The 11,401-nt window shown below is 50.0% G+C and overlaps 2 protein-coding genes across 4 annotated transcripts in view; both read left to right on the top strand.

Moving 5' to 3' along the window:
• The window catches only part of LOC129708963 (uncharacterized), an 18,669-nt gene extending 14,861 nt beyond the window's left edge, over positions 1-3,808 (top strand). Inside the window, exons 2-3 of one of the 3 annotated variants that reach the window (XR_008725435.1) lie at positions 1,530-1,623; positions 2,992-3,129. Coding sequence is in view for 2 of the 3 variants with exons in the window: in XM_055655064.1 (XP_055511039.1) it covers positions 1,530-1,623; positions 2,992-3,494 (597 nt within the window). In the remaining variant the exon portion in view is untranslated. Of the gene's footprint in view, positions 1-1,529; positions 1,624-2,991 lie in introns of all 3 variants that reach the window. The other 2 variants (XM_055655064.1, XM_055655067.1) reach the window with 2 other exon arrangements.
• Positions 3,527-8,583, top strand: LOC129709002 (basic proline-rich protein-like). Its single transcript, XM_055655131.1, has 4 exons — positions 3,527-3,600; positions 3,686-3,759; positions 3,853-4,708; positions 7,498-8,583. The coding sequence occupies exons 1-4, from the start codon at positions 3,527-3,529 to the stop codon at positions 7,595-7,597; spliced, it is 1,104 nt and encodes a 367-aa protein (XP_055511106.1). The 3' UTR covers positions 7,598-8,583.
• Positions 8,584-11,401: the final 2,818 nt, after the last annotated feature.

Genomic DNA, 11,401 nt, shown 5'->3' with positions numbered 1-11,401 from the left:
CAGAGAGTTCCAGAGATTCACCACTCTCTGTGTGAAAAAAGTTCTTCTCTTCTCGGTTTTAAAGGATTTCCCCATCCTTAAGCTGTGACCCCTTGTCCTGACTTCCCTAGACTTCTGTCAGAGAGTTGTGAATCTTTGGAATTCTTTTGTAAGCCCCTCTCAGAAATTCAGTGAGAGTATAAAACCAATTCACTGAATGTTTTCATAAGACAGTCCTTCCCAGGAATCAGTCTGGTGAACCGTCTCTGCAGGGCCTCTACGGCAATCAATGGGTATGATTTGGAGAGAAAGCAGTACGCAACGGGGGTACTGATTACAACTGCAGTTGATCTCTCTGCTCCTATGATCATATTTTTGCAAGGGCTAACATGCTGGCTTTCGAAGGGCCGAATGCACCTAATCCCTGCATCTATGGTTACCATGAACTCAGGTCTCGCTGCATCCCCCTTTCCCAATCGGCAGCATCTCTGTTCTTGAACACCAAAATGGATAGGTCACATTTACATTTTACTGTTCAGGACCCTTCTTCACTACCCAGCCTTGCGTTACACCTTGCAGTCTTTTTTCACAGCTAACTCAAGTTAGTGTCTCGCACCCGAAATTGTCACCTCCCTCCCTTCTCTTAATATAGAAATAGGCCCGCAGAGCCTGTTTCCGCTTTGTATCTCTAAACGAACTTAAACGATGTTTCTCACTCTTATTAATGTGCCCAATGAGTTGTATGTGGTGGGGAAAACTGTCTAGTGGTGATCTTTTTGTGCTAAAAACACGAAACAGAGAGCTGGGGGAAAGGCACACGGGCCACACAGCATCTGTGGGGGGAATGGAAATTCATGAGAGACGTTGTCAGGAGTCGGGACCCTGTGGAATTCTCTGAACAGAAGGCAGTGAATTCACTGGATGTATTAATTTAGCTCTTAGGGCTACCGGAATCAAGGGAATGGGGAGAAAGCTGAACGGGGGTATGATCTGATTGATCAGCCATGATCATATTGAAGGGCGGTGCTGGCTCGAAGGGCCGAATGGCCTAATCCTGCACCTATTTTATATGTTTGTCAGCGGGTCAGGCAGGGTCTCGATCATGAAGGTGACGTCAGGACCCTTCTTCATTTTGCGTCCAGAGACGCTGCCTGCCCGACCCGAGTTACTCCAGCTCTTTTTTTGTCTAAAGAGCCTGTTTAAAACCGGCATCTCTAAACGAACTTAAACGTTCCTTCACACATTAATGTGCCCAATGATTTATGTGGTGGGGGAAAACTGTCTAGTGTTTCTTTTGTGCTCCAGCCTTTCGTGGGCCAGGCAGCATCTGTGGGGAGAATGGACAGGTGACGTTTCGGGTCGGGACCCTTCTGGCTCGAGGGGCTGAATGGCCTACCCCTGCACCTGTTTTATATGTTTGTCAAGACCCGGGACTGTACGCGAAGATTCCCAGAACGATGATTGTTGCAGGTACGTCAGATGTGTCTAGCTTCGGTTTAAACCAGCACCTGCAGTTCCTTCACACATATTTTCTGTTTTCTTTGTTCCAGCCTTTCGTGGATCGAACAGGATTTGCAGTTCCCGTTCCCACAGTGCAAGACCCGGGACTGTACGTGAAGATTCCCAGAACGATGATTGTTGCAGGTACGTCAGGTGTACAGGTGTGTCAGGTGTACATCAGGTGGTTTCAGGCAAAGATCCTATATCAAAGCAAGATAGCCCACTCGACGAAAAATACATAGTAGGGTGATGGGCAGATTCATGGGTAATCTTCAGCCCCATTTCCGTAACCAGCTTCTGTTTAAAAAATTAACAGAATTATAATTTATTGACATTTTAATCATCAGCAAAAAATACCAGAATTATGAATAATGGGTCTAACATTATATCACACACACAAACTGTTCCCCTGCAAATGCGAGAGGGATTTACAAAGTTGGGTCGGGTTACTAAAATGGCCGACGTTCCACTCCGTTGCGTACTACACATCGGCCCATAGGTGCTATTTTGCTTGCTGTAGATCTTTGGGTTCAGGTGCGTCGACATTGGTCGCCACCTCTCAGCCTGAGGGTTGGAGCAAGCATGGGGTGAGGGCAATGTAACAGGAGGAGGGTCTCCACCCAAAACTTCACCCATCCCTTCTCTCCAGAGATGCTGCCTGTTACTCCAGCATCTTGTGTCTATCTTCAATGCGACGGGTGATTTGTTTGGACACCTGAGATGTCTAAAGTACGCGGGTGGCAGAGTTCACCTGTACGGGGAAGGTGTCGCTATAACGTTAACTTTGGGGGAAATAAAATAATATTAGAACAAGATTAACAAAAAATTAAAAATTAAATTAGGGAAGTTGGTGATGGGAATCTGAGATGTCGGATGAATCTTGATCTTGTTATTCTGTTGTTCCCGTGTGGGATGAGGGGTTCAGTGAGGTACACGCCAACAGCCGTGTTCCTAACTGATTCGCAGTCGATTACGGAAAATAGAACATGCAGCATATAACACGGAACATAGAACATGGAACACGGAACATGGAACATGGACCATATAACATGGAACATATAACATGGAACACGGAACATATAACATGGAACATATAACATGGAACACAGAACTTAGAACATGGAACATGGAACTTAGAACATGCAACATATAACATGGAACACGGAACTTAGAACATGGAACACGGAACATATAACATGGAACATACAACGTGTTGGAAGGAACTGCAGATGTTTACACCGAAGAGAGACACTTTAGTTGCTGAAGAAGGGTCTCGATCTGAAACGTCACCCATTCCTTCTCTCCAGAGATGCTGCCTGTCCCGCTGAGTTACTCCAGCATTTTGTGTCTACCTTCAGTTTAAATCTGCAGTTCCTTCCTACATAGAACAGAGCCTGTTCCCTGGGTTGTGCATGGATTCTGGGAGTGGAATCAGGCCATTCGGCCCATCGCGTCCACTCCACCATTTAATCTGCTGGTGTGTGAGTGAATGTTTCCGTTTGTCCATTGCAGGCAGTGAGGGGAAGATCGGCATGGACCAGCCCAGCGGTGGAAGCCAAGGCAATGGGGTGTACAATGCTGCTGATGACTGGATCCCCCCTCCCCCCATCAATGGCCCCCCCCCCCCCCCCCAACCATGGCCCCCCCACCACCCCCCCCCCCCCCCCAAGGGGTGGCCACTGCAGTGCCCCCCCAACCAGGGTCCACCCCCTCCCTACGAGCTGCCCATCCCCCCTCCTCCCAGCGTAGCCCCCCCACCACCCCCCCCTCCTGTGTATACCTCCCCAGGGCCCCAGAGACCCCCGGGCACGGGGGGGTCGTTTCACAAGGCGCCCCCTCCCACGCTGCCCCCCAGTGACTACACCCTGGGCCCGGGCCTGGAGACCACCCGCGGGGGGGGCTGGTTAAACACCCCAAGAAACCGCCACCCCCTCCCCCAACACGGACCCCTCCCACAGCCCCCACCCCCCCTGTGCCCGGGCCCCTCACCCCCACCCCCACCCCTCCCCCACTGACCCCCATCGCCTCTACCTTCAACCCCCGGACCATGGCCAAACTCTACGGGGTGACCGCGCCCGCTGAGCGGCCGGAGCTGGCGGGGGAGTCGGAGCGCGGGGCCCGGTCAGTGTTGGTCCTCCTGCAGGAGGCGGGGTCTGGGGCCGGGACCCCCCCGCACTGACCCAGTGTCGGCCGCTGCTCCTGGCAGCACCAGGACACTGACCGATGCCCGACCCCAGAAACCTGCCCGCAAGATGCAGCAGAACAAAGCTGCCCCCGCTGGCCCCGTACCCCCCCCACCCCACCCCCACTCCCCCCCTCTCCCCATCTCCCCCCCCTCTGTCACCCCCCCTCCCCTCCCCCCCCCTGCCCCAGATTACCCGGTCCCGGATCAGCCGGACAGCCGGGGGTTCCCCAGCACCAGGACCTCCCTCAAGGATCGCCCCAAGCAGCGGCCCCCCCCCCCCCCCGCACAGCCCCCCCCAACATGGGGAGACGACCCTGTGTACAGCCCGACCCCCACGCCCGCGCGCCATGGGTCCCCCTCGCCCCTGGCGCTGCTCCAGGCGGCTAAAGAGAGGGAACGGAGCCGCTCCCGTCCAGCTCCCGTCCCCGATACCAACACCCCGGGCCTGTCCATAGGGGGCACTCGCTACATCAAGCCCACCCACCCCAACTCCTTCCAGGTGGCCCCTAGAGCCGCCACTGCTGGTATCGTGCACGGGGCCCCTCCCGGAGCAGGCGGGCCCCCGACTGATGCTGTCGATGAGTCAGACATGTCCTCGCTGCTGCTGCCCCCGCCACCTCTCTTCAGTGACGAAGATGCAGAGGAACCTCCCCTTCCCTTCCTCCCCCCGCCAGCAGAGTTCTCCAACAGCGATGACCCCCCCGGGCCAGCGGGTCTGGGACCCCCCCCTGCTGGTGTAGACCACCCAACGTCCAGGGCCCAGAACAACACGCCCACCGCACTCCACATTCACCGTCCCTCCGCCAATCCTTTGTACTCCACCATCTCCACCGGGCTGAAGCCGCTGATCGCCCCCAAGCCTAACGGGACCCCCGCCAAAACCCGCAGCTCCAGCCAGCCGCTGCCCGATGCCCCCAGGCCGGCCCACGGACCTGCGGACACTGGACTCTACACAAACAGCCTGCTGGCCAAAGACAACGTCATGGGTGAATTACGGACCAAGGTGCAGACATTGAGCACCCAGTCACAGGTGGCCTCGAAAAGGTGAGTCTCCAATTTGGCCATTCGGCCCATCTAGTCTGCTACGCCATTCATTCACAGCACGGTGGCGCAGCGGGTAGAGCTGCTGCCTCACAGCGCCAGAGACTCGGGTTCCATCCCAACTACGGGTGCTGTCTGTACGGAGTTTGCACGTTCTCCCCGTCACCTGCGTGGGTTTTCTCCGAGATCTTCAGTTTCCTCCCACACTCCAAAGACGTGCAGGTTTGTAGATTAATTGGCTTGGTAAATGTAAAAATTGTCCCTAGTGGGTGTAGGATAGTGTTAGTGTGCGGGGATCGCTGGTCGGCACGGACTCGGTGGGCTGAAGGGCCTGTTTCCGCGCTGTATCTCTAAACTAAGCAAGATCTATATTTTCCACTAGTGGGAGAGTCTGAGACCAGAGGGCACAGCCTGAGAATATAATGACACACTTTTAGTAAGGAGATGATGAGGAATTTCTTTAGTCAGAGGGTTTTAGTCATAGAGTTATACAGCCCTTCAGCCCAACTTGCCAACATGTCCTAGCTACACTAGTCCCACCTACCCACATTTAGTCCATATCCCTCCAAACCTGTCCTATCCATGTACCTGTCTAACTGCTTCTTAAATGTTGCGATAGTCCCTGCCTCAACTACCTCCTCTGGCAGCTTGTTCCATACACCCACCACCCTCTGTGTGAAAAAGTTACCCCTCAGATTCCTTTAAAATCTTTTCCACTTCATCTTGAACCTTTGTCCTCTGGTCCTCGATTCCCCTACTCTGGGCAAGAGATTCTGTGCATCTACCCAATCTATTCCTCTCATGATTTTATACTCCTCTATAAGATCACCCCTCATCCTCCTGCGCTCCAACGAATAGAGACCCAGCCTACTCAACCTCTCCCTGTAGCTCACACCCTCTAGTCCTGGCAACATCCTCGTAAATCTTCTCTGAACCCTTTCCAGCTTGACAATATCTTTCCTATAACACGGTGCCCAGAACTGAACACAATACTCTAAATGCGGTCTCACCAACGTCTTATCAAACTGCAACATGACCTCCCAAGTTCTATACTCAATACTCTGACTGATGAAGGGCAAAGTGCCAAAAGCCTTTTTGACCACCTTATCTACCTGCGACTCCACCTTCAAGGAACCATGCACCTGTACTCCTAGATCCCTCTGCTCTACAACACTAGCCAGAGGCCTACCATTCACTGTGTAGGTCCTGCCCTTGTTCGACTTCCCAAAATACAACACCTCACAGTGAAAGGCTTTTGTCACTTGCTATCCAGTCAGCAGAAAGCCAATACACATTTACAATTGATCTATTTACAGAGTACAGATACATGATAAGGGAATAATGTTTAGTGCAAGGTAATGTCGGTAGAATTCGATCAAGGATGGTCCGAGGGTCACCAAACAGGTAGATAGTAGTTCAGCACTGCTCTCTGGTTGTGGTAGGATGGTTCAGTTGCCTGATAACAGCCGGGAAGAAACTGTCCCTGTCAGTCTCAGTCTACCCCACGACAGAAGGGAGAGGAGTTGTACAGTTTGATAGCCACAGGGAAGAAGGATCTCCTGTGGCGTTCTGTGCTGCATCTTGGTGGAACCAGTCTGTTGCTGAAGGTGCTCCTCATGTTGACCAGTGTGTCACGGAGGGGGTGAGCTGTATTGTCCAGGATGATTTGTCCCTTATTCTCACTGATTGGGATCTGTTGCCCAGAGGGTGGTGAATCTGTGGAATTCTTTGCCACAGACGGCTGTGGAGGTCACAAGTCAGCGGATATATTTTAAGGCAGAGATAGATAGATTCTTGTTTAGTACGGGTGTCAGGGGTTAGGGGGAGAAGACGGGAGAATGGGGTTGGGAGGGAGAGATAAAGACTTTCATATGAAGAAAGACTGGATAGACTCGGTTTGTACTCGCTAGAATTTAGAAGATTGAGGGGGGATCTAACAGAAACATACAAAATTATTAAGGGGTTGGACAGGCTAGATGCAGGAAGATTGTTCCTGATGTTGGGGAAGTCCAGAACAAGGGGCCACAGTTTAAGGATAAGGGGGAAATCCTTTAGGACCGAGATGAGGAAAATATTTTTCACACAGAGAGTGGTGAATCTGTGGAATTCTCTGCCACAGAAGGTGGTTGAGGCCACAGTTCATTGGCTATATTTAAGAGGGAGTTAGATGTGGTCCTTGTGGCTAAAGGGATCAGGGGGTATGGAGAGAAGGCAGGTACGGGATACTGAGTTGGATGATCAGCCAAAAACTCAGCGGGTGCAGCAGCATCTATGGAGCGAAGGAAATAGGCAACGTTTCGTCCCGAAACCCTTCGGGTTTCGACCCGAAACGTTGCCTATTTCCTTTGGGTTTCGGCCCTATTTGAAGCCAGTTGAGGCCACAGTTCATTGGCTATATTTAAGAGGGAGTTAGATGTGGCCCTTGTGGCTAAAGGGATCAGAGGGTATGGAGAGAAGGCAGGGATGGGATACTGAGTTGGATGATCAGCCATGATCATATTGAATGGCGAATGGTGCAGGCTCGAAGGGCCGAATGGCCTCTACTCCTGCACCTATTGTCTATGTTTCTATGAGCTAGGGCATAGGAAATAGGTAACGTTTCGGGCCGAACCCCTTCGGGATTCGGCCCGAAACGTTGCCTATTTCCTTCGCTCCATAGCTACTGCTGCACTACTGAGTTGGATGATCAGCCATGATCATATTGAATGGCGGTGCAGGCTTGAAGGGCCGAATGGCCTACTCCTGCTCCTATCACACACAGGAATTGATGAAACCGTGTGATTTTGTTGCAGCTCGCAGAACAAATTGTCTCAGTCCCACGGGAAGACTTTCACGATCCGACCCGGTGCCAAACAGCCAATCACCGTGGTGGAACCGTCGAGCATGAAATGAGTGGCGAGCGTTTTGCCCGAGCGTTTCACGGGAACAGTCTTCGCGTCGGTTCGTTAACCGAAGGAATTCTGCAATGACTAATATCTCCCCTCCAGCGGGGACAGATGGAAAATCCGGCTGGATTTAAGTTTCTACGTGGAATGCAAGCATGCGTCACGCACTCCCAGCTTTAGCCACTGATTGTATTGAACTGAGGATCATATAAGGCCTATGTACTGTGTAGGAAGCAACTGCAGGTGCTGGTTTAAACTGAAGATAGACACAAAAAGCTGGAGTAACTCAGCCGGGACAGGCAGCATCTCTGGAGAGAAGGAATGGGTGACGTTTCGTGTTGAGACCCTTTTTCAGACTTCTGAAGAAGAAGAATGGTCTCGACCCACGCATAGTTCTTGATGTTTTTTGAAGAAATGTCTAGAACATAGAATAGTGCAGACAGGCACAAAATGCTGTTCAGTGTGAAGAAGGGCCTCGACCCGAAACGTCACCCATTCCTTCTCTCCAGAGATGCTGCCTGTCCCGCTGAGTTACTCCAGCTTTTTGTGTCTATATGTTTTGGACAGGTATGTCCCTCAGCAGTAACTCTCTGTACACACTTTGTATTGTTGGGTTGTATAATACACATACACTTCATCTTTGACACAATTCTCACTCGTAATCTTTTATTGTTGATTTAATATTATTTCCATGTAAACACAGCATGTAGGAAAAATTCCATTTTCGGCTGGTAATTGTTTTTTTTTCACCTTTTGAACCACTGTACACACGGTGCAAGCTTGTTCTAAACTCTTGGCATGTAACCAATTTAAAAAAAAAAGTCCTGTTAGATATAAATTATTTATTTTTATTATGATTTACTTTTTGGTAAGTAAGTGAGAACTACAAGGTGTTTGAAGTCAGTCCAATTTAATGAAGTACAGATTGTTATAATTGCTTTTTTTACAAGTCTGGCTTGTTCCATAATCCTTGTCTAATTAAACTTCAAAGACTTTCACCTTATGGTTTATTATTTAAATCATCTTTTGCAATTGGGAGAGGTGTAACAGCAGAGAAAGTGCCCTCATCCCAGCCAGGACTGAGTCCAAGATCAAATGGCATATTTTTTTACTAAATGTCATCTTTTGTGTATTTAAAAAAAAAAAAAAAAAATCTGAATCTAATGGGATGTATATTTAGGTAAGTTTTAGTGTCTCGTGCATGGATCTCTTTAGCGTTCTGCCTCTTGCTGTTATACGTCCAAATCTGTTGGGACAAAGACTTGTACAAAGGCACAGGTGTAACAGCAAGGACATCAACTTGACATCTGTAAGTCAAACTAATTGAGCACTCAATCAGTCAACAAAGTTCCCCTGCATTTACAAACCCATGCACTTTGGAGAAAACATTAGCAGTATTTGCTGTCGATTAAAAATATATATATATCACATCACAAACATTGATTGATTGAATTAATTAAAAGATACTGCATGGAAACTGGGCCCCTTGGGAGAAGTAAGGATGGGTGATGATACTTTGGGTCAAGTCGCCTTCTTGCCCTTGTAACTGTTGTTCAATGTTAACAGCTTCAGGCAATGATAGAGGGGGCAGTCGAAACAAGTGTCAATGATTCAAGGGCATAGGTTTGGGGTGAGAGGGGGAATGTTTAAACCAGTACCTGTAGTCCCTGGGTTCTGTATCTGTACCTTGATGTATAGTCACCATCGCTGGTTGTTGCATACGTTAGGAGGGTTATGTGTAAAGGCACAATTAAATATTAAAGTGGGCCCCAGAAGTCAGCGTCCTAATATCGGTTGTTTCCAGCTTGGTCTTGAAGGTTTCATATTAGAGAATGACAGAGGTTTCGTTTAGTCCATTCAGCCCACCGAGTCCGTGCCGACCAGCGATCCCCGCACACTAGTTCAGAGATACAGCAGGGAAACAGGCCATTCGGCCCACCGAGTCCGTGCTGACCAGCGATCCCCACACACTAACACTACCCTACACACACCAGGGACAATTTACACAAACACCAAGACAATTAACCGACACACCCGTGGGAGAAAACTCACGGGGAGAGCATGCAGACTCTGCACAGACAGCGCCCGTAGTCGGGATCGAACCTGGGTCTCCGGTCCTGCAAGCTGTTGGGGGAGATTGTGTCGACGCCAAGGTTGGGTGAGGTGAGACGGTGTTGAACGGTGAGCAGCCGTCTGCTCCTGGTCCTGAGCCAGCAACGCTCCTGTGTGTCGACACTCTGAATATCCCTCTCTGTGGCACTAGATCAAACCAAGCCGTTTCTTGTCACCCCCCCCCCATCATTGCTACACGCTCAGGGACAACACAGGGCTTGGTCTGAGCTGGGGACTGAGGAGGGTTTAGTATCGAGTGAAACATATAAGATTGTTAAGGGCTTGGACACGCTAGAGGCAGGAAACATGTTCCCGATGTTGGGGGAGTCCAGAACCAGGGGTCACAGTTTAAGAATAAGGAGTAAGCCATTTAGAACGGAGATGAGGAAACACTTTTTCTCACAGAGAGTGGTGAGTCTGTGGAATTCTCTGCCTCAGAGGGCGGTGGAGGCCGGTTCTCTGGACGCTTTCGAGAGCTAGATAGGGCTCTTAAAAATAGTGGAGTCAGGGGATATGGGGAGAAGGCAGGAACGGGGTACTGATTGGGGATGATCAGCCGTGATCACATTGAATGGCGATGCTAGCACAAAGGGCCGAATGGCCTCTACTCCTACACCTATTGTGTATTGAAACGTCACCTATTCCTTCGCTCCAGTTGCTGCCTCACCCGCTGAGTTTGTCCAGCATTGTTGTCAACATTTGTAACAAGATGCCCGCATCTGCAGTTGCTAAGTTGCTACTGAAACACGTCGTGATGTGTGGAGTTACCCTAGAGTCACTCGACGACTCTTACAGTCGGTAACGTTGCCATGGCAAAGAGAGGACATGGAGCTGGGTTTATTTTTACACAACAGCTCACAGGCTTGGATCCACAGAGTGAATTCCACATTCCACAGTAAACATCCATTGATATGACCCCCGAATGTACTCGCTGTGTGATCTGGATGACTAATGACAGCATTCCCACAATTCTATAAATACATTCTAAACACAGTTCTTGATTTATGGTTTAATAACTAGCAGTGAGACACCAATTTAGAAACATAGAAATGGGCGCATGAGCCTGCACCGCCATTCAATATGATCACGGCTGATCACCCACAATCAGTTCCTGCTTTCTCCCCATATCATAGAAACATAGAAATTAGGTGCAGGAGTAGAGGCCATTCAGCCCTTCGAGCCTGCACCGCCATTCAATATGATCATGGCTGATCATCCAACTCAGTATCCCGTACCTGCCTTCTCTCCATACCCTCTGATCCCCTTAGCCACAAGGGCCACATCTAACTCCCTCTTAAATATAGCCAATGAACTGGCCTTGACTACCCTCTGCGGCAGAGAGTTCCAGAGATTCACCACTCTCTGTGTGAAAATCCCATGATTCCGTTAGCCCTAAGAGCTGAATCTAACTCTCTCATGAGAGTTAGTTGAGGTAGTTGAGGCCAGTTCATTGGCTATATTTAAGAGGGAGTTAGATGTGGCCCTTGTGGCCAAGGGGATCAGAGGGTATGGAGAGAAGGCAGGTACGGGATACTGAGTTGGATGATCAGCCATGATCATATTGAATGGCGGTGCTGGGGCCTAATGGTCGAAGGGCCGAATGGCCTACTCCTGCACCTAATTTCTATGTTTCTATGAAAACACCCAGTGAATTGGCCTCCACTGACTTCTGTGGCAGAGAATTCCACAGATTCACAAC

The sequence above is a fragment of the Leucoraja erinacea genome, chromosome 24 (genome assembly GCF_028641065.1).
Source record: "Leucoraja erinacea ecotype New England chromosome 24, Leri_hhj_1, whole genome shotgun sequence".
Lineage (NCBI taxonomy): Eukaryota > Metazoa > Chordata > Chondrichthyes > Rajiformes > Rajidae > Leucoraja > Leucoraja erinaceus.
The sequence above is the reverse complement of the archived record's forward strand: the minus strand, read 5'-3'. Positions and strand labels throughout refer to the sequence as shown.

Excerpts from the sequence above, each read along its gene's own strand:
- LOC129709002 (XM_055655131.1), top strand. The coding sequence starts at position 3,527 with ATGGCCAAACTCTACGGGGTGACCGCGCCCGCTGAGCGGCCGGAGCTG. Across the intron at positions 3,760-3,852 it reads GAACAAAGCTGCCCCCGCTG|ATTACCCGGTCCCGGATCAG; the intron begins GCCCCGTACCCC and ends CCCCTGCCCCAG. Across the intron at positions 4,709-7,497 it reads TCACAGGTGGCCTCGAAAAG|CTCGCAGAACAAATTGTCTC; the intron begins GTGAGTCTCCAA and ends ATTTTGTTGCAG.